At 29.0% G+C, this 27,229-nt stretch overlaps 1 protein-coding gene across 3 annotated transcripts in view; it reads right to left on the minus strand.

Moving 5' to 3' along the window:
- The window catches only part of LOC115877297 (band 3 anion transport protein), a 202,283-nt gene that overhangs the window by 115,956 nt on the left and 59,098 nt on the right, over positions 1-27,229 (minus strand). For 2 of the 3 annotated variants that reach the window (XM_030893432.1, XM_030893431.1), the window contains exon 2: positions 24,673-25,241. In XM_030893432.1, coding sequence (XP_030749292.1) covers positions 24,673-24,735 — 63 coding nt within the window. In that variant the 5' untranslated portion in view covers positions 24,736-25,241. Of the gene's footprint in view, positions 1-870; positions 988-24,672; positions 25,242-27,229 lie in introns of those variants that run through there. The other variant, XM_030893430.1, reaches the window with a different exon arrangement.

The following is a 27,229-nucleotide window of genomic DNA, read 5'->3' on the forward strand; positions in this document are numbered from 1 at the left end:
AATAGTTTGTAATCATAAATGAAAGATATTTTTGAGATCCTTTTGTATTATTTTTATCTTTTACATTTATAAGAAACAGTAGCATTTAATTTGAAGAATATACAGTCTGACAAAAATTTATTTTGTCTCATATTTAAGTCTTTTTTTTAAATAAATAGAGCTACTATACCGTCTGCGCATCACATCCTGTACAGGGCGAGTCAACGATAGAGTAAAGTCCATTATCTCATTTGTTTCGAGGTTTACAAAAAATGTTAAATATAAAAGTTATAGGGAAGGTTAAGATACATATTTTAAAATTATTATAGAGTATACAAGGTGCTTCAAAAAAGTGTGGCAAATATAATAAATGTTTTTTTTTAAATGCAACACCCTATTTTTTATTTTATTTTTAGATTCTGCCTAAAATTCCATAACTTTTTCATGTATAATGTTATATACCTAAAATTAAGAGTCTTTATAAAATTTAAATTTGTTTAAACATATGTTAAATTGCAGTGTGGCAAAAAATTGTCAGTGGTGCCATTGTTTCTGTATCATTTTTTTGTAGTATAATAATTAGTTTAATATTTAAACTATTTCTTTGAAATATGAAACTAATGTATTACTATCGGTTTATCGAAAAAAAGCCATCACAGTGACCTTCGGTTCTTTGTGGGGTCAATCTTTATATATCATTTACAAAAAATTAACAAAGTAAATCGTAAAAATTTAATATTTAATTTAGGAAAAGGTAAAAAAGTTCCTTTATATCAATTTTTATAAGTTGAGGTATAGAGATCAGCCCAAATATAGAATTATAAACTATTTTCAAGATAAAGACAGCTACTAGGATGTTTTTTTTAAATTAAACACCTTAACTCTGCTTACCTTATTGTAAAATTTGAGCCAGTTTAGTAGTTTCTCCCGCGCTCGACGCAACAGCGCCACCTGTTGTGGCCCCCTCGAACTGCTGGGAAGTTTGTCGGGCATTCCCCACTGCGCATGTTCTTACTAGTCGCGCGCGGATAATTTTTTTCGCGTCATTTTCAAGTCTCTTCACTTCTCGTTTAAAAAGGCACGAAGAATTTTCGCTTTTTCATTTTAAAATTGTCTAGATGTTTACTAAGTCGCGACGGTTGTTTTTGTTTTAATTATTTTTGATTTGGTTTAGAGAGTTATGATTTTCTGCCATGATTATATAATATTTTGATGCTGAAAATACGTGTATTTTTATCTGTTTATCTAATTTATTATTTTCTGGACTGAGGTAATAATAAACAAGATAAAAATAAGACAATAGAAAAGATCTATTATCTACATTATTTGTTAATAATAAAATACCGCGTGATCGAATAAAAATGGCGTCAGCGATGCATGAAATGAAGATCGCTGTCATTTTATATGTAAAATTATATGGGAAATATCATCGATCGTCATTTAGCCATCGCTGACGCCGGCGCCGTTTTTATCCGATCATACGGTATATAATCTAATAAGTAACACAAATTATAAATAAAAATAAAATATCCTTAAAAAATAGCTATATGTAACTTAAGAAATCTAATTATTTTTTACATAATTTCAAAATCTATGATACACAAGTCCTTTAACGATATTTTTATTGTCTTTTATTAGATGTATATTTTATATTTTTCTCAGTTTGTATGTGCATCAATGGAATGAAAATAGATATGTATATAACATTAAAAACTGTTTATATTTTGTTGGAAATTATTATTATATCTTATCTATACTAATATATAAAATCCTTAAGTGACTGACATACTGATTAATCACGATCCTGCTCAAACCACTCAACGTAACAAGCTCAATTTTGGCATACAGGTTTACTCTAGGGTGTAGAGGTTTGATAAGAAGGGATTTTTCGAAATTCCAGTTCCAAAAGGGTGAAACCACCCCTCAAATATTACAATATTTTTTATTTAAAAAACGGTCAAGTTTCCGAAAAAAACGATTAAACACGTATATTTTATTTTGTTTTTTTACATATTTTAAGATTTTTTAAAAATGTATACAGGGTGTTTCGAAAAATCTGGTCATTGATTAATCACGATCCTGCTTAAAGCGCTTGACGTCAAAAGCTGAATTTTGGAAAACAGATTGACTTTAGCGTGTAGAGGTTCAATAAGAAGGGATTTTTCGAAACTCGAATTCTAAGGGGGGTGAAACTATCCCTCAAATATTAAAATATGTTTTATTTGGTTTATTTTATTTAAACCGGTGAGTTTTTCGGAAAAATTCTTAAACATGTTTATTTTATTTTGTTGTTTTACATATTTTAAGATTTTTTATAAATTTATACAGGGTGTTTCATAAAATATGACTATTGAGTAATCACGATTCTGCTTAAACTGCTTGACGTTTAAAGCTGATTTTTGGCGAACGGATTGACTGTGGGGTGTAGAGGTTCGATAAGGAGGGGTTTCCCGAATCTCAAATTCCAAGAGGGTGAAAAAGCCCCTCAAATATTACAATATTTGTTATTTAAACGGTTAGTCTTTCGGGAAAACGCTTAGACAAGCATAATTTATTTGGTTTTTTTACATATTTTGACATTTTTTAAAAGATCATACAGGGTGTTCCAAAAAGTTGGGTAATTAATTTCTTAACCACTATTCTGCTTAAACTGCTTGACGTAAAAAGCTTATTTTTGGCAAACGGATTTTTTGAAAGTCAAATTCCAACGAGATGAAACTACCCCTCAAATATTACCAAGTTATACAATAATATCGCCATATTGTTTTTTCTCATGCTGACATAAATGTGAAAACATTTCATCCAGTTTGTATGTTAATGGAAATTCTTGTTTTGCTTTATCATCACCATTACAAATGGTTAATTCGACGCGAACGAAGTCTCTGGTACACGCTAGTATCTAATATAAATAGAATATTCGTAATAATATTCTATAACAAAAGGAGACAATAGTTGAATAGAAATAAAACCTCCATCAGGAAACAAAAGTTAATACACAATTATGTAAAATTACAGTAAATATATCATAAATGCTTATTTAACTCTAGCTATCTTAGTATTTCTAGTCTGAGAGTAAAAAGTGTGTCACTAAAACTTGTTGCCTATCGTTATTGCCATGCTCAATTGATGTAAATTTAATATTAGAAACACCACAAAAAACTGGACTGGAATAATTACTTAATAAGTCTATTTAGAAAGTTTAGCAATCTCTAATATTATTTCCTGTGTACATTTTCAAAGAGTATATTTCAAAATAATGATAAGTACAACAAACAAAATATAAGAAATGTTTACATAATGCCCGCAATAATCACTGCAACGACCTATGATTGCTTTCCAAATAGAGGGTTACCATGTAATTTGAACGATATTTTCAGATATTTCGTATCCAAACATTTTCATTTTTGTTTGATTATACTGTATTTTTCGTCCGACATAAATATAAAAATAATTATAATTTGTTAGAGCCCCCAGCCATTACTTTCTTTTTATTTATCTTCCGTCATGTTTTCTTTGGAAAATCCATATTTTTCTGCCTGAGGAAAAACAATTTCTCTTGTGTATCTAATTTTCTTGTCCCATTATGTGTTTTTTTTCCGGAAAATTATAAAAAAATCTGATAGCAGATGTACGCTTCCTGACCGAAGGGATCAAGGTTATTGTTGACTGAGCTCGGTTACTGGAAAATTTGATTAATGAACTTACCCTTTCAGTAATAGGGTGCCAAAATTTAACGTAACAAGATCTAGATACGTTTATGGAAAACTAGCTGATATAGCTAAATTTGGTATCGCTTAATAGTAGTAATATGCTCTATACAGGGTAAAAAGTCTTAAAAATGATATTTTACTTTAACAATTAAAAAAAAAAAAGATTTTTCGCTTAAATTTTTGAGAACTACTGGATCTTTTATGGGTTTTCTTTATTGTAAATTTAATGTACTACCTATGTTGCCACATTACAAATATATTATGTTTTTTAACTAAAAAAATACAAACATTTTTTCAAAATATTTCAAATTTTGAAAATATATTTTTTGCGAAAAAAAACTTATAGACGTGTTTCTGGAGTCGAAATAAAATCTTACTAAAATTATCTGTACTTATTTAAATCTCATCCTGTACAAAGTTCTACTTTCCAACCAATTGTCAATAATTACAACTGTTATCTTTGTCATTGTCTTAGGTACAAATTTTACTTAAATACAGAGTGAATTCCAAATAAAGAAGAACTGCATAGATTCCGTATATAGTGCTAAATAATGTTTTACTATACAGGGTGGTCCGAACTGTATTCCGGAAATTTCGGTAGCATATTCTGAACATTAAAATAAGTAAAAAAGTTTGTATAAATGTATGTCCGAAAATGATTAGTTTCGTAGATACAGGGTGTAGAAGTTTCATTTTATTTCGATTTTTCCTAATAATTTCTAATCTAAATTTAGTATTTATACAAAAAAACTTAATTTTCTAGCCAACATCAATTACCAATTTAAAAAATGTAATTATTTATTCCGCATAATTTCAAAATATATGATACACTTTTCTTTGTTTTTTTAAATTAGTTACACATATTAAAATTTAGACTTTATTTCAAATGGAGAATAATTGGACAATTTAAAAATGTTTCACTAGTATCTAATCATTTATATTTTGTGTTTAATTATATAGGGTGTCCAATTTTCGTATTTTCTGGGGTTTCTCGTTTATGAGTAATAGATACACATGCACATATGCGGTTTTCACATTACTATGCTATTTTTTTTATGAAACTAACGATACCACACACCGATTTGTCCTAGCCCTCTTGGTTTTTGAAACACAGGGTAAATTTAATGTGCAACTTTCCAATAACACACTGTCAGAGTTATTGATATTTCAAACACAGAAGATATCGTGGAATAATAACCAAAATTTGACGTTCAAAATTCGATTATTTTGATTACCTAATTTAAACCGGCTACCTTTTTACCTTGTATATGAAAATAAATATAAAATAATTTACATTTTTCAAAAGCTCATAACAAAGCAAAACAAAAATATATAGTTTCATATTTAAAAACATAAGTTTGGGTCATATTTCAAGAATAGCAGCTTCCAGCAAAAATCTAGTTACGCCGCTGGATTCTACGTTAAAAACTTTATGGGACTCAGTTTTCGCTTTTATGATAAGTTATAAGATAACCGAGATACAAGGGAGTCATAAAATGCAACCATTTCAACTAAGGGAGATAGGACGAATGCGTGTGCAACATTTTTAGTTTCATAAAAAAACTTTTCCAAGAAAAATATATATTTGTGAGCTTACATCAATTTTCCCTATGTATCTAATTTTATTGTCCCGTTTTAATATTATTTCCAGTAAATAAAAACCACTGATACCCAGACGTACAAAACCCAGTGCCCTTGTTCGAAGGGGTCGAGGCCAGCGTTGACTGAGCGCGATGACTGGAAAATTTGATTAATGAACTTTCCCTTTCGGTAATGGGATGCAAAAAGTAAACAGAACAGGGCCTAGGCACATTAATGGGAAATGAAACGCTGACTACGGTTATTGTCGACAACTTTTTAGGATACATTTTATCCTTGAAATTATTTTTTTGCTATTTATTACGTAATGTCAAGTTAATTAAACCTAACGAGATATTTTTTGTTTTAAACATGATCTCCAATTGTCAGAGACATAATAAAAGAAGAAATAACCATTTAAACTATTTTAATTTATATACAAATTTGCATGAGATCGTCAGAACTGTAGATGTTTATAGAAAACGATACAGTTCATTTATAAAATAAAAAACTAGATCAATTTTCAATCTCAATATTTTAAATTTTTAAAGTGTATAAATATACTATAGGCTTGGTACATTTCAGTTGATTTCAAAAAATTCCGACCGCGGCGCTGTATACGACAAAAATCAGAAATTTTCGCTATGTACTTCACGCCGCGCCGTCCCTGTTACAGTTCATGTTGATCGCATTAAAATAATATTGAAATGGTGGCTTTGTCATAATATTTAAGTATTTTAGTTTTTTGCTAGTGCAGATATTGAGACTATAAAACACTCAGGTACGAGGTTTGTGTGATGTAACGCTGTTTCGGCTAGCAAAAAATAAGTGAGAAAGATTTCGAACTAGGCGTCGTGTTGTGTTGTGAGTTGTGACAATTTCAAATGTTAATAAAATTGCCGAAAAATAAGCCGAGCGTAATTAGGGTGTTGTTGGGTGCATTAACATTCAATAACTTTCCCGGATATTCAACTTTTCCGAAACAACATTTTATAGCTTCATAGTTTCTCACACCGATTTGATCAAAACAAAAATGAATTCAAGCAGTTCGACGAAACAAGTCAGTAAGCAAAGTGCTTGTTACATAATCAAAAAATTAAATAGACATATACTATGAAAGGATAAAATATAATTTGCAATATTAATGGCATACTTTTTTTTAACCAACTAGTGATTAAATGTTTTATGAACATCTTCTAAAATTATAATTATGTACCTTTAAAAAAATCGTTATAGGCGAAATAGGCCCAAATGTAAAACCGGTGATTAAAACTATGCTCGCTAGGGTAGTTGAACTCATCTAATAAGTGTTTTAGCTGGAATAATAAATTATAATACAAGTTACACCTTCTGAAGATATCAAAATATTTACTTTTTTATTTTTATTTTTAGTATATACTAGCTGTTTATGATATTTTCCGATGGTGGCAGCAAGCTTATACCAATCGCTAAGAACTTAAGGAATGAAATCGTTTCTTTAATGCATAACTATTATATACATGATACACGTTTTCTTGTTGACCTTGTTATAACAAATATTAATTACATTGAGACATATAAACTTTAGTTAATTTATTATAGGAGTATATGACAATTAATCCTGTGTATATTGTAAGTTTTATTCTACTGGGAGATACTATATTTAGAAATCCAGTCTACTGCAGCAGGGTTTATCAAAACTTGGTTCGTGAATCCCTGGAGATGGTAGGCTAGTTATGCTGGCTGATTGGTTATTGATTTGTGGTCAGAATTTGAAAGAAATTCAAATTTTGCTTGACCTTTATCAAGCTAAAGAATACTTTTCATTATATTTCTTTTTGGCTTTAGAGTTAAGTATTGGATGTGAGACTGGGTTTTCTTATTCAGTTATGATAAGGAAAAAAACAGATATTAAAAATTTCCAACTCATTTGTAAAGTTAAAATTGAAATTACACGAAGTGAGCAATATAATCCGTTTTCATTTACAAATTGTTGTAGCTTTTTGTATTGCGTTTTTTATAGTTCTTTTGTTAAATAATTTTTTTATTATTTTTATTAAACTTCTTTATTGTCCGATATTGATTGAATTTTTAAAATTGGTTCTCAGTTATCTATGAATTAATTGAGAATTCAAGTCAGAAAATAGGAACAAAATGAATTAAAATAAGCTTTAAAAAACAGTTTTTTTGCATGGTAAATGTATTTTTAAATTTAATTAATTCTTTACAATAATTATTCTTAATTCATTTCGTTATTGTTTAAATGGGGTTATTATAAAAAACTCAAGGTCTATTGCCTAGTAAAAAGTGAAATTCACCTGCCTTGCGACTTATAAGAAATGCAATAATCGATTTCTAACAGATTAGGTTTTAATTACAGTTCGAAGGCTACAATTATAACTAATTGATTTTGTATTCTTGAACATTTTCTAATAAAGTACATACAATTTTCGATTATGTTCTTTTACATACCACCTTATTTGTTATTTACAAAGTTAAGACTTCCTTTAACTTTGTTTACAACTTTCTTCAATACCATATATCTAATTTGTATAGATTATATGTAGAGAGAAATTTTAGCATTAAAAAATAAACTGTATTTTTCCATATAGCTAAATCAAACAAAATAGAACATACTATATCATTATTTCAATAAAGTCTTGACTTTGACAATGTTAAAATGAAATAAGTCGCTATCCGAACTGAAAATATTTATCTTCATAAAGAGAACAATTTACCCTAGACTTTACGTTGTTCTTTGACAGCTATTTCCTTCTATAAGATTAAATAACAATATCTGATAAAAAAGATCATTCATACAATAAGATTATTTGTATCTTTTGAAGTAAATTACGTAGTAAATCAGCCTTCTTCAAAATTTCTTATTCATCGGACGCTACTTTGAAGACTTAACTCAACAAGATCAAAGAAAGAAATAATAAAAATACTTGCTTTTTCCAACACTTGACACGTATTCTATCGATGCTATATCGAAAAATTCTTTTTGCTGTTATTTTCCATCTCTAATGAAAATTGATAGTAGTGCTTTTTGCCCCCTGGGGATCCGTCTTGATCGGAACAATCTGAAATCGCGTAGAGAATCGACAACCAGCATCATCCAATTTATTTGATTTTTCTATTTTAACATTGAGACGTCCCTCTATCTATGTATTTTTTATTTAATTTATAAAAAAACTTAGAGATACGGAATTTATTGCCTCAATATTTTGTGGATAAAGAATTATTATGTATATTTGCAATCAAAATATGATAATTGAGCACAATTTACTTCTACACAAATGTGCTCCCTTTGTCCGTTAGATGGCCTCTCAAATTTAAAAAAAATAAACACTTATTTTAAGATATTTTAAAAACGATATCTCTATTTGAATGAGATTTGGGATGTCTTTTTTTAAGGCGCTTTAAAATTTCACTTTTACAAATTTTACTTTTATGTTCAACGACTGTTTTTTTTTCTTAAAAGTCCTATATTTGCTACCAATTAAACTGTGAGTTACGTAATCGAGGGCATGATTTTTAAATTCCTTGTTGCCAACCATAGATGTATTCGGCGCCGGGCTGACTAACTGGAATATAAATTGGCCGCTGGGAACTCAGGTGTTAGCTCTGGTGTAAAAAATGTCAAGTTGCCATATTTATTTATTTATTTCCTGACATTGTCATTCATTTCGACACTTTAGTTTTGTATTACGAGCTGTTGGTTATAAATAGTGTTGTGATACTTTAAGTTGCAGTCGAATATTGTTCTTTTTAGAACCTCTTTTAATACGAAGAGTACAAGAAAGCTTAATAGCCGTAAAAAACTCATCGCAACTTTATTAGAATATTTTGAACGGAAAAATGGTAGTAATGACTCTTTATGTCCCTTAATTGCTGTTAAGAAGGTGAGTTTTGTTGATGTAAACAATAACTGTTTATATATTTATAATTAATTTATTTTTGTTTAATAAAATCTTTTGATTAAAAGAAAATATATAACAGTGGGCAACACTGTGCCGGTCAAGCTTAATCACGCGATTAAATGTTTATTTGGTATGAACTGTATATTGAATGGCTAGATTAAATTAAAGATAATGTTATTTATTTCGTTGATGTTTATTAAAGTGAATTGTGATTAAAAACAGTCATGAGCAAATAGGCATTTAATATAATGATATATGTAATGTATTAGAGAGCAATACAATATTTCCAAATAATTACCTTTTCTAGCCATATAGTCATCAAAAATGATTTAAATACTTGTTCTTTCTTCAACACAAAGAAGATATATATTATTATAATTTCTTTTATTTCATTAGTTATTTTGACAGCTGGGTAGGTTAGGATTATCCTTGAAAATGGTAAATTGCTTTAGTTTATATATTGCTTATTTGTTTTTAAGAAAAAAACTACTAAATAATTTGCCTATATGGTATTGTAAATCAGGATGTTTTGGGTACAAAACATATTTTTTTATTTACTAAATACTTATTTTATTTATATTTATAAATATCTTTATGTTTCAATCTGTGGAGATATTTTATCACCCATTTTTTAGATTTGGTGGTTGATATTTTTTAACATTTCCAGTAATTATAAAATATCAAAAATATTATATTATATATTTAAAAGTATTCGAACAAAAAAAATAGGCAACCAGCTAAAGGAACGACAATATACTTCAAAATAAATTAAATATGTAGAAATTAAATTAACTAGAAGATAACACGAAAGGTGACTAGCAAACAATGTGGGTGACTGAAAAGATTTAATTTAGCGAAATTAATGTTATGTAATTAATGGAATACACGATAACTTCTGAGAATGGAATTAAATCCACATTATTTGCCATTTACATGACTTAAAAATACATTATGTAAAATTTACATGAATGGCTTTAAGTTTTTGTAAACTGTCGAACGTTTTAAGCAAATTGAAGTATAAGAAAAATATAAAATATACGTTAAAATGTAGATTTTAATAATTTTAATGTATCGTCAGTACTTTTGTAACTCTCCTTTTTTAAGTGATAGTTCACAGAGTCACTAAAGTTAACCAAGAATTTGTTTTCGTGGAAATTCTGTATTTTTTTGCCACTGGAAGAAAAAATATAAAATATAAACTTTATAACTAAAGTGTTCCTAAATAGTTGTATATAGTTAACACATTTGAACATTAAGCATTTCTTGTCGGTTAAGCTAATTTGTTTAACTAGTAAAAAACCACTGGCAAACTGGTTTTCATTTGGACCTAACACAGTGAGGTTTACAAAAAATAACTTTATTTTGTAGATTATCTTGCAGTGGCAAAAAACAGAATTCTTTTCAAGAAATAAATCCGCTATAAAGGTATGGACATTATGTACAAAACATTTTTGTTTTATACAGAATGTTTGAAAAAACATGTGCCATTTCTGGTGGTGAGATTTCTCACGTAAAAATAAGATTTATTTTTCATATCAACATAGGTCCGATTCTGCTTTGTTTCATAGCTACAGGGTGTTAAAGTTTTAATATTTGTTTGATTTATTTTAATTTTCTTCCAAGTACTTCTAGCGTCTCGAATTAAATTTTTGATAATAAAAGTTACTATAAATGCGACATATTTTAAAGCTAAAAACGTGTCAACATATTCATCAGGGACGTGCCATATGGGTTATCGCTGGAATATTTCTCTAAAAAAGAATGTACGCCATAATTAGAAATAGTGTAAGCTGTTTAATGCCGATTAAAAGTCGTCTCTGGATATTTTGTCGATTTTGGCCTCCTTGATGAAATAAATAATTTTGTTAATTTGTCTTGATTCAAGTCTAAAATAGCAACCTTTAAAATACAACCAAATTTAATATGATTAATTTGCAAAAGTTTTAAATAAGTCATTGATTCCTCATCAAAAAATATGAATAAAAGTTCTTATAAACATCGGTATGGAAATGCATAATTTTAGAGTTAAAGGACGTAAAAACTTTTTAAAATTAAGTTTTTTGTAAGTATCTTAAATGCCATTATTTTTTTTATTCGAAATTGCTGTAGGTTGAACTAATAGTAATAATAACTAATAGTAATAATAATTTAGATAAAATATATAATTTATTAATTTTATTTTTATTTTAATTTTATTAATTGTGACTAGTAAAATTGCTTTTATCTCATCAAAGAGATTGGAACAGAGAAAAATTATTAAGAGACAACTTTTAATTGGCCTTAAACGGTTTACACAATTTTGATATCAAAAGAAAAAAGTCAGTGGCGCACATGTTTTTTTTTTTGAAAAATATTCCAGTGATAACCTATATGCACGCCCCTGATGAATTTATCGACACTTTTTTAGCATTAAAATATGTAACATTTTTAGTAACTTTTACCCTCAAAACTTCATTCGAATCAATAAAAATATTTGGAAGAAAATTATAATAAATCAAAAAAAATTACTAAGGCTTTAACTCCCCGTAGCTACAAAACAAAGCAGAATCGGACCTATGTTGATATGAAAAATAAATCGTATTTTTACGTGAGGAATCTCCTCACGAGAGATGGCACATGTTTTTTGAAACACCCTGTAGACGAGACAAAGGTATATAGAAATATTTACTCTGTATTTTTCAAATAAATAACGTAAAGAAGATTACTAAATTAGAATAGATGCTGAGTATAATACAGTATTTTTTACTATTAAAAAAAGAAAAAAAATGATAATGACATATTTGGCCTATTTCTGAAACAACTTAAAACAGATAGAGAAAAAAAAATGCCACTTATATTGTTTTGTTTTATAATAAATGGGAAAATAAATGAATGAAGAAATTATGTAGATAATATTATTAAATTTAATATATTCCTAGTTCTAACTAAAATTAACTCACTCTCCAATATTATTTTTTACAAAAAAAACACTCTATTTTAGAGACGAGGGAATTATATATTTTTATAAAAATTAATATTATTAGTTAATTCATTAATTAATAGTCTTCAGTAAAAATCCGTCTCACGAAACCAGAAACCAATCGCGAAGAAGCTAGCGAGTCAGCTGGCATAGACTACCGCTCTGTGGAGGGATTCGCGCCGACTAGGCCAACAATCTGGTTACAGGGCGGCGTTGCCAGAATTTAGGCACATTTTCGGCTGGATTCTGGGGGTTATGCACGCGCCGTTTAAAAACGAATCTAGCGAAAAGGGGAACGGGGGCCAGAAGCGTGGGTGTGGGTATGTGCGTGTGGTTAGTGGTGGAAATTGGGTAAAAGTGGGAGAGGGAAGAGCAACAGATGTAACCGTTTTTAAATTGTGGTGAGAAAATTTGATGGGTTTATAGGAGATTTTACGTAATTAGAAATGTTTTGGTTTAAATATAGAATAAGCACAAAATTAACAGTAAATCACTTTGTGCTTTTGGTCTATTTTATTTTTATTTACTAATTCTTGTCAGGTGATAGAGAAGGATTAAGATAAAAAAGTTTGTGCCTAATGAAATCATGAAAAAAAAAATACAATTTCTTAAAAATTGTCTTAGCTTTAATACGTAAACAGTTTATACAGAGTGTAAAAAATAATATAACGTATATTACATAGATGTAACTAGGGAATGCAATCCCGCAAATGCTGGATCCCGTAAATGCGGGATCCCTCTGAGATTCTGCGGGATCACAGTGGCGGGATTTACCGTGCGGGATCTGCGGGATCGACACATTATTACTGGGTAACCGAATCGATCTCGATCAAGGTTAAACAGCTTCATTCCGGGCCGATGCGTCGACGCTCGGAACCCGGGGGATTCCCCTTACGGCTTGGCCATTAAAAATACATAAATTGAAAAAAAGATTTTGGGATGCGGTTTGGACCAGGTTTTAGATGCATCTATTCTGATTAAGATGCTATGTAGTTTTCGAAAATATATTTAGCGAATTCTCGTATACAGGGTGTTTTATAAGAGTGTGAAAATTTGGTTAAGAATCTTTTTAACCGCAAATTTACAATTTTTAAAAAATTGAAATTTTTACCAAGTACGACTAATCTGTATTGAAATTAGAGGAAACAATTTGATCGGTTTTTATTTTTTTTGTTTTAAGAAAAATACAACGTTTTTTCGAAAAATATGCATTTTAGCGATACGTATGGTCCTAAATGGTACAAAAAGCTTTGTACATTTTGCATATGCCAAAAAATTATTGATATAGAGTGTATCTAAAAGCAGATAACTAACACAGGTTAAAAAAACTTCAACATCAGAATAATATTTTTATTTATAAAATAAGTAGATAAAATATAAAAAAAAATTAAGTTTATTTAATATTAAATATATTTTTTGAACTCCCTGTATACATCGGTCCAAATTTCTGTACAGCTAGTTTAAGATACACGCTATATCAATATATTGTGGGCCTAAGCAAAATGTACAAGCAGCATTTTGTACCATTTAGGACCAAATGTATGACTATAAATGCTATTGTTTACAATCCCGCAATTTTGCGGATCCGCGGGATTGATTACTTTAATCCCGCGGGTTTGCGGGATTGAGATTTTGGTGAGGGATTGCATTCCCTATGATGATTCAATATACTCTATTCAAATTCATATATTCAAAATATACAGGGTGTCCCAATATTCTGTAGACATAGAACTACTACATATTTTTGGAATTAAAATAAGTTCATTGGACAGAATTTATCTCTATACAAAAGTGCTTCGTTTGTCTGCTAGAGTGTTATGTTAAATGAGAGTTTAGGTGTCTATGTTTTGCTAAGAGCTTTAATATTTGACTTTCACAAAAATCAAGAAAAAATACGGGAAAGGTAAAAACTACCCCCACCCCTACATAACTTTTAGTATAATATTTTCTAACTCCCACCGACAACTGATTTTTTTTGGTAAAATAGTCTGTCTAGTATTTACTACATTTTTTTCTCTTAGAAAAAACGCCACATCGCATAGTTTTTGCGAAAAACATTTTTGGAGAATTTATTTTTCCAAACAGACCTACAAAACACACAGAGATTTCCCATATTCCGTGTACATAGAACAACAACGTATTTTTGAATCAAAATAAGTTAATTGCACATAATTTACCTTTATACAAAAGCGCTTCGTTTGTTCGTTAGAGGGCATCAATGCAAAAATTTATCATAATTGAATTGTATACGATTTACCGTTTATTTTTTGATCTTTTTTTGCTGGTTATTACAGATCTTAAGTATACTGTGCAGTTAAAGTTACATCCTTTATATTAAATCTTGTGTCATATATGGAATTGTTACTGTTATATTTCCTTATTTTTCATATTTTCTCATATGCTTTGTGCTTTAGTTTTTCTTTTTCGAATATTATAATGACTTTTTTTGAAAATATTTCTAGTTCTTTTTGGTATTATTCAAATTTTTGTGATGTATTATTTCAATATATTATTTTTATTTTACAATATAAGCTTGCGATAACGCCTATCTTAACACGTGGTTCAAATTATAATAATATGTTTCCACGAGGAATTAAGAGACCTAGAAGAAGACCAAACTTAAATTGGGACTATGATATTAAGAAATTAGCACGCATAACTTGGACCTGCATAGCCACCGACCCACATAGACAACGATGGGTCCAATTCTCGGAAAAATAAACGTCACTAAGCAAGTTTTTTTGTACTTCAAAAAAATTCACTTATTATTTTAGTAGATTTCGCATATTTTATATACAAAATAACATACAATTATTTCAACTAGTCTATTTGCTATTTGATGAGATTCAGGGATTTGAAGAGTTTTTTAGAAATACTAATTTTATAAACTGTAATTTTATTTATCTACAACCTAACCTAACCAAAACACTTGGAGATACATTAAAACTGTATTTAACCACCATGCAATTTTCGAAAAAAAAGTCGGTACTTCAATTTACAAAGCAGTTAGCTAATGTAAATTGGGGGAAGGGAACCTAGTATCTTTGGCAACACCGCACCCGATCCTCTCCAGCAGCAGAAGCGCCAGCATCGGCAGCAGGACACGCTGCGTCCTGATGGCATCCGGCCTTTTTACCTCCCTTCCAGTCGCGGCCTGTTTTACCGTCGTCGACCCGATCGATACCGACGGTACCCGAAGTTTCGGCCGAGATTTTCCCCGCATTCGCAGCCTGGCTGTGGACGGCGCTCCGTGTTGCGGTAGGAACTGTCAAGGTCACGGTCGATAGATTGTCAATAAAGGGGGCGGTAGAGGGGTAGAGGATGATCCCTCGATCGAGGTGTGCAGGAAATGAGACAAGGGAAGTGAGAAAATAAAGGTTGAAAAGGGTCGTGAAGGGGATTTTCGTTTATTTAGGGTTTAGCCGAATATAAATATTTGTATCTGAAATTTATTTTAATGTGTTGCTATGTTTAGACTGAGTACCCAAACTTTTTTATTTGTATTAAAAATCCTGCTGATAATATGCCGTTCGCAATATTTTTAAAGCTTCAAAAATGTCTATTAGCTATGTATTAGTTTCGATACATATGGTTTGGTAGTTCATATCAAATAAACTTTTAGTCACGTGGTTAAGCTTGACCGGCACAGCGTTGCCCACTTTTACATATTTTCTTTTAATCAAAATATTTTAGAAAAGGAAAATAAATTAATTATAAATATATAAACAGTTATTATTAATATCGACAAAATTCACCTCCTTAACGGCACTTAAGGGCCATTACTACCGCTTTCCCGTTCAAAATATTCTAATAAAGTTGCGATGAGTTTTTTACGGCTGTTACTTTAGTTACTTTAGTTACTCGTTACATTGGTACTTAGAATCGTTACATTATAATCGTTGTTTTGTGTACAGGTTGGAAGACTCGGGCTTGACGTGGAACTTCATTAATTATTGTGCGAGGCGATCTCGCGTTGCGTGCTCGGGTTAACCTATAAGGGGTTTCTACTTTCTTATAGTGTAAGGGCTTAATAGGATAATTTCAATGCTCGGTATTCAAGTACTGAATAATATGTTTTTAATAATATGTATAATATTTTTATAATGATATGTTAAATAAAACTATGTACTATTAATAAAATTAAAAATAAAAGAAAACAAATCAAACAAAGAAAATATGTGTATAATAAAATATAAAGTGTTTTTTTTTGTTTTCTCTCTCTCTCTCTCTTTGTATTTCAATAATAAATATGCAAACATTAAAGAGTAAAAATAAAAAAAAAATGTATATATTTTTGTTAAAATGTAAAAATATTAAAAAAAAAATATTATTCGTCTGTGGCGGATTCATCTCTTCAAAAAAGTCCTTTGGATTAACGCAGCAGTGTTTAATAAAAATTCCTATTTTTATTTTGCATATTTTCTTACAGTGTAAGTGGGGAAATATCTATTCTTTTTTGAAGAGGAAAAATATGTGCTCTGCTTATTCAGATGTTAACATTTCTTGTGACTACCGTGAATCCATTTTTAATTAATATCTAAGACATGTTAATCTAAATAAACAATTCTATTATTCGCCCACCGAGCAATTATAAATCAAAAAGTGAAACACACTCTACCCCTAAATAATATCTTATATTACTTATTTCAAATAAAATTGAAAAAACGTGCGGAATTGCCTAAATAAAAAGCTACAATAAACGGCCGCCGGGTCGGCATAAGCCAATCCATAATAATTGTAATAAAAATATCACACATTTGCCATCCAAAACACCGGCCGGCGTCAAGTCAACACTTTAAACATAAACATAACAACTAGACCTACGTCGAAGTAAGGAATATTTCACTATCGAGTTTCGAGTCCTCGGTTCGTGCATTTCCAGGGATTACGATTACTGCCGGCGCAAAAGTAACGAATTAGCTTAGTAACGAGTAACGAGTCCCAAATTCAAATGGTAAGCGTTACTTCGAGTCCTCGTAAAGTAACTGTTACTTTGTATCGATTACTTAGAATTTTTACATCACTACTATCTTGTACACTTCGCATTAAAAGAGGTTCTAAAAAGAACAATGTTCGACTGCAAGGTCTGCTAGTGAACATTTTTAAGCTTAAAGTTTCACAACACAACTCATTTAAACCAAAAACTCTTAACTACATAACTAAAGTGTCAAAACGAATGACATTGTCAGAAAATAAATAAATAAATGTGCCAACTTGACATTTTTTAGAGCAGAGCTACCACCTGAATCCCTAGCGGGAAATTTAAACTCCAGTTAGTTCAATCAATACATATACATATAACCATATTTTGAGTTTTAAATCTCATACATTATATAAAATTTGAGTAAACGGCTGTTTTGAAGAATTTTTTTATTTTTTTTTATGACATTATTTAAGTAGATAATAATAATTGTAGATTAAAATGATAAATGATTAAAATATGACAATTATTTCCATGAAAAAAAAAACATATATTTTATATTTTTCATTGAGGTATTTTTGCTTATGAGCACAATGGTTTATTATAGACGTATTATACTCGCAATATCAGCTAAACCCTCTGAAAATGTCTCTATTGTAAAGAGATAGGCGTCGTTTTATAAAGTTCTACTCAGACGTCAGAGACAAACTTTACTGAAAATGACATTCCGTAGTTTAAAACAAAGTTAGGTACTTACAGTGGCCGTATTTTAATCGTATAGGGTGATTCACACTTGATACCTTGGTTTAATACAACAAAAAATGTAAATTTAGTTGATGAAATTGAAAAGGGGACCGTTAAGGAATTTTTTTTTGTATATATCTATCTTAAGAGTTGAATTTTTTGGAAAAACAATAGTTTTTGTCCTTAGATAGTCAACAACAAAAATATTTAAGCCATTCTCTTGACTTTTAAGTTGTAAAATCAACAAACAACTCCTTTTATATTGTAAAATATTATTAATAGTCTACTAATGAAATGACTGCAAAATACAGGATTCGATTCAATAATATAATCTTTAGAATGGTAGAATAAAGTGGTAGCTCTGTGCTAAATGCCTTTAACCTAAATAATAGTAAATAATATTAAAGGTTTGACAGAAAATCAAAGGCGATAATCGTATAGCAAATAAAAGGAAACCAAATCGTTGATACAAGCGAAATCGCAATGTAATAGAATCCCTATGTTTACAGAATTAAAGGAAAAGCACTCTATAGGAAAGGATCATTCAATGAAGCATGCTTTAAGGTCTTTGAATCCATATACGTAACAGTATGTTACAGGCAAAATAATTAATCTCGTCGTTCTGTATAATAGCTAGCCGGGTTAGTCAAAGTGATTAACGATGCTGAATTAATCAGTTTTGCTGTGCAGTTCACAAAATATCCGTTCAGAGTTAGTCAAAGTGATGATAATTAGAGCTTATTAATCACTTTATATGGGCGTTATAGATAAACTGTGTGCATAGGGAACGTAATAATATGGAATAATTATTTTAACAATAATAAATAGGCTTTAATGAAAATATTTATTCATTCTCATTCTCACTCCTTCAACATTTAACGATGACAGTTGAGGTGAATGTTGATAAGTTTTAATTTATATTTTTTAAATACACCTTTGCGTTATTCTTTTCTAACCTTCAATGTGATCCAGTTACCTTATCAATTTAAAATTTTGTCATAATCTCACTGTATATGATGAACATTTACGTTTTTACATTGTTATTTTTTGGAACTCTTGTAGATGTATACAGGGTGTCCCAGAAATAAGTGCAAGTATTTTAAGGGGTTGTAGATCTCGATAAAAAAAACACATTTTCTCTTTATCGTTTTTCAAATAAGTCCAAAATAACGGAGTTATTCAACTTTGAAAATTTCCAAAAAAAAAAATGATTTTTTGCTAAAATTTTGAGAACCACTGGATCTGTTCTGGATTTTCTTTCTTGTAAATTTAATCTAATATCTATGTTGCCATATTATCAAGAAATTATGTTTTTTAACTAAAAATTAAAAAAAATTCCAAAAAAATTTTCATAAAATTTCGAATTTTCAATTTTTTTTTCGCGAAAAAAACGTCATACGCGTGTTTCTGAGGTTGAACTATATTACCAGTTAAAATACTTGCACTTATTTCTGGGACACCAGTACAGTTCCCGTACATTTTCTTGATTTTTGTAAAAGTCAAATGTTAGAGCACTTAACAAACAACATAGACACTCAAAATCTCATTCAAGTCGGAATAATGGTTCTTAAAATATCTGAAAAAATGTGTTTATCTTTTTAAGTTTTATGCCCTCTAACGGACTAACGAAGTAACATTATACTTATGTATAGAGGTAAATTGAGTCCAATGAACTTATTTTTATTCCAAAAATACATAGTAATTCTATGTCCACGGAATAATGGGACATCCTGTATATCGATTCTGTCGATAATTACTTTTCTTTTATTGTCTTTATTGTTACTGCTGATTAATGTCTATTATATTTTTTGAATTATTTAGTTTAGATTCAAATTTGAATCATCACATTCTTAAAGTAATATTTTTATTTTACAGACCATGACATTGAAGTTGCTTTCTTCAATATTGAGACACTATTTTGGTTTAGCTAGGTAAGTGTTTATAAAGTATATATTTATTAATTTAATGTTTTAATTTAGTATACAAATAATAAAAACGCTTATTTTCAACTCCTCGATTGAAAATAGAGACTAAATAAGTCAAAAAATAAAATGTTAACACATCCCCCGTTTCATTTGCGCTTCAAAACTTTTATAAATTCAAAACACCTCCATTTTAATTGAATTTCATACCGGATTATTTTTATTTCATTCGCATGTAAATTCTGTACGTAAAAAAGTGGGCGAGTAATTTAATAATCCTGGTTTGAAAACCTTTTTTTCGTTAAAAAAAGTTTTTAATTCAGATGGATCTCTCTAATCAATAAAAATAGATTTAATACAGGGTCATCCACCTTTTTTTGATGTGACGATTTTTACTATTAATAACATTTTTAATTTAGATTATTTTTTCTACACATTTAAAAAAGACCTTACTCGCAGAAGATTAATAAATTACTAAAAATTATTAAATAGTAAATAATTGATTGTTCTTATTTTTAAATATTTTATGACATTGCCCAGTCAAAACTAAATTTATACTAAAATATAACTAATATTTTAAACTGTCCTGTATTTTATAATATCAATAAAGATAGATTTTATTAAAATATCTTTCAATAAATATATCATTAGTAAAACTTACCATTGCAGGTCACCATTAACAAAGATTTAAAAAAATATTTTAGAAATTAAATATGTAAAAACTGTTAAACTTATACACAAATTATTAAAAGGAGTAACTGGCATGGGACAATAATGTTTACTAAAAAACTATTTGATAGATAAGTAAATATGGGGATCTTATTTGTCATTCATTACTTGGCTCATTGTTCAATCACCTCGAGTGAAAGTAAATCCCCTTTTTTGTAGAACCGGTAATTTATTTAAAATTTGTGTCATTCTTATTCATAGTAGGGATATACATTTTTTTATTATTAGTAGAGCATTTAAGTTTTCTTATAGTGTTTTTGATTTTTATTATATCTTTTTCCTGGATTCATCACTGATGTTATCATAAAAATCACCTTAAAAGGCTTATCGTCTTGCTGATTTTTTAACAGTTCTTCACTAGTAATGCATTTTTTTACAAATAACCCCAGATAATGATGCCCATTTTAGAAATATACATACTTTTACATAAAATTACTACTACTTTTTTATACAAAATCTTTTATATTTTTCCTGCTCAATAGATTTAATACAAAGAAAAATTTGGATTTTAAATTATTGTCATTATGTTAGAATAGGGATTTTAAAATACCTATAACAATATTTTTCGTATTTTTGGAACTACAAAAAATCAACTTTATATCTTATTATCTGTACATTCCTATGTATCTATATACAGGGTGAGTCTTAAATACGTGCAAATATTTTCAGGGCTGGTAGATCTCGAAAAAAGAAACACATTTTCTCTTTACCCTATTTCAAATAAGTCCAAAATAACCAAGATATATTACTTTGAAAAAAACAAATTATTGATTTTTCGCTTAAATTTTGAGAACCAATGGATCTTTTCTGGGTTTTCTTTCTTGTAAATCTAATCATCTACCTGTGTTGCCATATTATGTAAATATTATTTTTTTAACTAAAAATTAAAAAAAAATCCAAAATTTTTTTCAAAAAATTCCAAATTTTCAAAATTTTTTTTTCGCAAAAAAAATCCTCATCGACATGTTTCTGGGGTTGAAATATACTAACCCTAAAAATATTTGCACTTATATTCACCCTGTATATTACTATATATACCGGGTATTTTTCAAAAGTGGCTCACTATTTTCAAAAACTATTTTATTTTTTCATTTACGTATTCAATTAGTTTTGTTCACTTCCTGTTTCACCGGAAATTACTACGTTCATTGTTTACCTCAGTAATTTTGTACTATAATAGAAAATGACACATCTTATGTTAACTTTTGACATTTTTAATTAAAAAAAATAGCATTTTAAATTTCAATCTAGAGAGCCAGGGCTATAAATGGCAACGACAATTTGACACCAAATACCAAGTATGTAGTACCAAATTATTCGTGAAAAATACCTTTTCCAAATATACTAAGGAACCATCAGCGTTCAATTTGAAAAAAAATAGTTATGATTAAAAGTACGATTTGGACATTTTCTAACCAGCTAGAAAAAAATACGAAAAACATTAGAAACAAGCTTGAACACTGTTTATTTAAAGTATATGTAATACATTAAAATGTGAGTTAATACCACATTACCTGTATATTTTGTAAAAAAGAATGGATTTTAAATATCAAATAGCTAACCTAGTATGGAACTTTTTCGGAACAATTTTATTAATTAAATCTGAATAACAAATTATATCGTTATTAATGACTGTAACAACATTAAATTCATTAAGTAAATAAATCATACAGATTATGTATTCTTATAATTAGAAAAACAAAAAAAAGTAATAATTACTTGTAACAATATTTATTAATGGTGTAACATACCTAGCAATCGCATTTCCACTAATTTAATGATGTTTTAATGATATTTCTTTCCGATCATCAAAACTTGGTTTTATGATCATATGATCTAAGCGTGTAAATTGCTTTTAAAATTGATGATTCTTCCTCTACTGGGTTTTTTATCTGAATTTTCTAACCTTCCGATTTTAATTTGTTTGCTTTCCTACGAAGCGTGAATATATTATTAGTTTTTTTTATTGTAATTGAGCTTCGCGATTTACCTTTTGTGGTTAAAGTAAAAAATAATTTCTTTAAAATTTTAATTATTAGTTGCAATAAAACAAGTATTTAAATAAGTCTCAATAATTTATGGTTATTTAATTAAAAGGCAATTTAATGAAAAATATATTGACTAATCTCATTTATTAATTACTTTATAACTATTTTTTTAAATGCCCTGTATTGTTATGGATTGAAATTCAGTAATATTTAGTTTATTCAGTTTTTTAAGTAATTTTTTAAATTCTAGTATTGATAGAATATATATAATATAAAGAATTATATACCGGGTGCGTCTCAAAAGTAGCTTACCCCTATAACTATTTTAATTTTTCAGATAAAAAAACGAGATTTGGTATGTTAGTATATAACAAAAATTAGGATTGATTGTCGTATTCAATTGTTTTTGGTCACTTCCTGTTTTACCGGAAAGGACTACAACTTTTGGTTTTTAAATGGCACCCTCGGTATATTTCTACTTAATTCAATAGAAAATGACACTCTCTGAATAGAATGACAAATCATATGTCTACTTTTGACATTTTCGCATATGGTTTATTTCAAATTGTAACATGCGGTTCATAACGACAATTTTACTCGAAATACCAAGTGTGTGGTTTCAAATTATTCGTAAAAAATATACCTTATATAATATTCGTAAAAAATATACCTTAAATAATTTCTTTTTCAGAACACTAAGATACCAAATTTAATTTGATAATGTCTTTAAAAAGTCTTTTTAATATAAAAAATAACACATAAATTGAGTTTTAATTATTCCGTTTAATATCCATGTTTCTAGAAAGACAGATTCATAATCTTTCCGAATATCCATAAAAAGTTACCAATTGTACATTTTATGGATTATTTTTTGTAATAAATTCATTGCAGTTTATATACTATATAATGTGGATTATTCCAATTTTATTATATTTTATCATGGCCATATGAAACCAAGCTATTTTATAGTTTACAGTATTGGATCAATTTATTTTATGAGTTCCACAGAAAGACAAATTGTCTTTTGTCATGAATAAGCCGCTTTGTTATATTTGCCTTAACTCTAAACGATAAAATGACATAATTCAAAATGACAATTTAAATTGTTTTATTAATCTGTGCAAATAAAAGTTTATTTTATAATTATTTCATGAAAATAAGCAATATAAATTATTTGTTTGTCAATTTAATACAATTATTAAGAAATTATTAAATCAGTATTTATTGCATAACTTTTGTAAATTACCGGAATTACTGTAAAGTTTATTTTTTTCCTTAAATATTTACATTCTATCGTTCAAAATATATGATTTTTTGGATATAATTTATAATTATATCGAGTTATTTACTGTTTATACTTGTGTTTTTTCAAAACTAATTATACTATATTACGTTATATCGTATGGTGTACAGGGTGTTTTTCAATAGTGGCTCACTATAACTTTTTAATTTTTTTTATAAATAATAAAAATATATAAAAAACGAGATTTGGTGTGTTAGTATAGGAGTATAGGACATAAATCGGGGATTGATTGGCGTATTCAGTTTTTGGTTTTTAAATAGCACCCTCGGTATTTTTTTACTTTATTTAATAGAAAAGGGCAGTCTGAATAGAATGACATAGCACATGTCAACTTTTTACATTTTCAATTAAAAAAAGAGCACTATAAATTTCAATCTAGAGTGCTGTGGTTGGGGTAAAACCACTAATTTTTAATCAAGGAGCCTTGGAAAAACACATTTGATTGTCTAATGTTTTTCGTGCCTTTTCCTGGCTGGTTAAAAGATGGCCTAATCGTATTTTTAATCATAACTCAATTTTTTTTAAATGGAAAAAGGGTGACTCATTAGCATATTTTTTGGAAAAAGCATTTTTTACCAATAATTTGGTACCACATACATGTTATTTCGAGTTAAATTGACGTTATGAACACAGCCATTGTACTCTAGATTGAAATTTAAAATATTATGTTCAAAAAATTGACATATGATATGTCATTCTATTCAGAATGTAATTTTCAATCAAATAAAGTAAAAAATACTGCGTATACCGTTTAAAAATCTAAAGTTGTAGTCATTTCCGGTGAAACAGGAAGTGACTAAAAATAATTGAATAACTCCGTCAATCCTGATTTATGTCATATACACGAGATTTCTTTTTCTTTGTCTGAAAAAAATAAAAAAGTTAACGGGATGAGCCCCTATCAGTTTTTTTATCAGTTGTGAAATTATTGACTTACCTTATTTGAGATGAAACCCAAGAATGACAGCTTCCTCAAGTTATTCTTGTCCGTACTACTCATTTTTTCAATTAGAAAAATGAACAAATAAACCAAAATAAGATGATTGTTATTTCAAGTTTTTATTTATCGCGTTAAAAACAAACGCACAAATTAGACAGTTTATACACTTAGTCACAAATCCACTTAAGTATTAAAATACGTAGATACTCGTCTTATATACGTAATTTTTACGTTAGTACACTAAATATTCTCTCTTCAACTATACCGATTAATGTCTTTAATACGCTCTTTAATGCCCTATAACTTTAAAAATCACAATGACGTATACGGTACGTCGTTTTAACGTCTTTTAAGCGTTCTTCGTCGCTGTTACGTCGATTTACGTCGCCTGGATGAAGATTTTTTTCCTCGGTGATCTTCCCAATCTGGTGATGGCGAAGAGCATCTGAAAGAACATGGGGTACGTCAATGACGTCGTCTCGACGACCGTCCGGCGCACCCTGACCGTACGAGAGGGCGTGAGTCCTCTGGCGGTACCCGTCTTATTAGGTTCTTCTACTCCTAATCTGAAAATAAAAGAAAATATAAGTCTCTAGCAACCAACAAGGTTTAGGCTTAGTAATAAGTTAAGCAATTTGTGCAAACTGGTTTGCGCAAGCTATTTTGTACAAAATTGCGCGGTGTTGCAAAGCGTATTTTTTTGTAACGTTGTGTCGCGCTCCACAACGAATCGGAAACCTGTTACTGAAGAACGACAATCATAATAACGAAAAAACTATAAATTATTTATAATCGTTCTTGGAGTTCGAACCGCAGTAACCGCATAGCGCCGTGTAACGTTCCAGCCGTCGCGCTCCTAGGGTCGCGATTTCGTCGGTCGCGAACAGTAATAACTGGAACTGGTAAGTACGTAGCATCCCGCGATCTCGACCGCTTCGTCTGTCGCGAAGATATGTAACTGGTCACGACCCATACCGCGACGTATCTCGCTCCAGTGCCAGTGCAGTGGTCGCGCGACTGCTGGAGCGCTCGTAGGGTCGAGTTTTAGTCGGTCGCGAACAGTAGTAACTAGAACTGGTAAGTACGTAGCGTCGCGCTTTGATCGGTCGCTGTTGGCGTTGATGCTCCCGTTACAATCGTTACGTTACTTTCGAGATCGCGGTTTTCGGGTAGGTCTAGGTACTAGGTATTTTTGATTGGTAATAAATATATGTTATATAGGTACATGAGTTACAAATAAAAACTTAAAAAAAATAAGAAAACACAAAGAAGAAATATGACCGAAAAAAAGGAAATTTGTAAATCTACTTTCAATTGATTAAAAATATAATCTCAATTAGAGTTATATAGTCTGCAAAGAAAGAGAATTACATTTTACTGACATACGGGAATAAAGTAAGACTGATTTTATTTTGATTATCTGACATGCACTTTTTACTTCTAACTTTGCCACCAATAAGGAATATACGTAGATAAAAACATACATGTAGATAAAGAAATTTAGCATATGGCGTAGGTATCTCGAATAATGATTCAAATTATGTCATTTTTTATTGTTTAAGCTAAACTATTTCTAAAGTAAACATATTTTAAGAAAAGAAATAGAAAAATATAATTATCTTACAAATGTATGTATTTTAATTTTAATTTTAACGGTTATAACGTGTATCAGAAGAATATAAATGTAAATAATTATTTGCAAAAATATAAAACTTATAAAAAGCTATTTTTCAGTCTGAAGAAAAGATGGCGAATGAAAAGTATTGAATACCAATAAATTATATTATTTTATATTTTTTATTTAATAGTTTTATTTTCAAAATTAAAAGCTGACATAACTAAATTCTTCTAGCCATCTGCATGTTGTTATAGGCAATTTTGTTTATTATAGGCATTAGAGTAATACTCTGACTAAATTTGAGTTTCAAAAAAAAAATTTTGCCGCATTGCATAACACAAAAACTTTATTCTCAGCATCCCCTTGTAGCGCTTCTAAATTTATTAAACCAATTTTCATCATAACTGAATTTCCCTCATTAATTTTTCATTTATTTGCGTCAGAGTTTTAATTAAATATCTCCCTCCCCTTTCGTTGGTTTTCACCAGAAAATATATAAATGAGCAAAAGCGTAGCAAAGAAAAAAAAACACCATTATACATTAACAAAGAAGAAGAATCATTATCCCAATTTAAAAACTTAAATTTTATTTTTAAGATCTTACTACCAAAAATTTATTCTTAACCTACCACATGAGTTCTGATGCAAAATGCTATTAAAAAGTGCGATACATCATTGGTTTTGGGACCTTAGATTCTCCCTTAAAATGCTTTAAAATCCATAATAAAAAATGGTAAAAGACTGTTGTCGGTTTGAAAATCTGACAACACCATCTTGTGGCACAAAAAAGCAACAATGATAACGTAAAATTTATTTTGTTATATCTACGCAATTAGAAAAAAAAAATAGAAATAATATTGTAGATTTTCCTTTTTTCCCCAAAAATTTTGGAAATACTTGGAATTTTTAAACTTTTAAAGTGTCATTTTAATAAAC

This window comes from Sitophilus oryzae, unplaced genomic scaffold (genome assembly GCF_002938485.1).
Source record: "Sitophilus oryzae breed Bouriz unplaced genomic scaffold, Soryzae_2.0 scaffold_1443_pilon_pilon, whole genome shotgun sequence".
Taxonomy (NCBI): Eukaryota; Metazoa; Arthropoda; class Insecta; order Coleoptera; family Curculionidae; genus Sitophilus; species Sitophilus oryzae.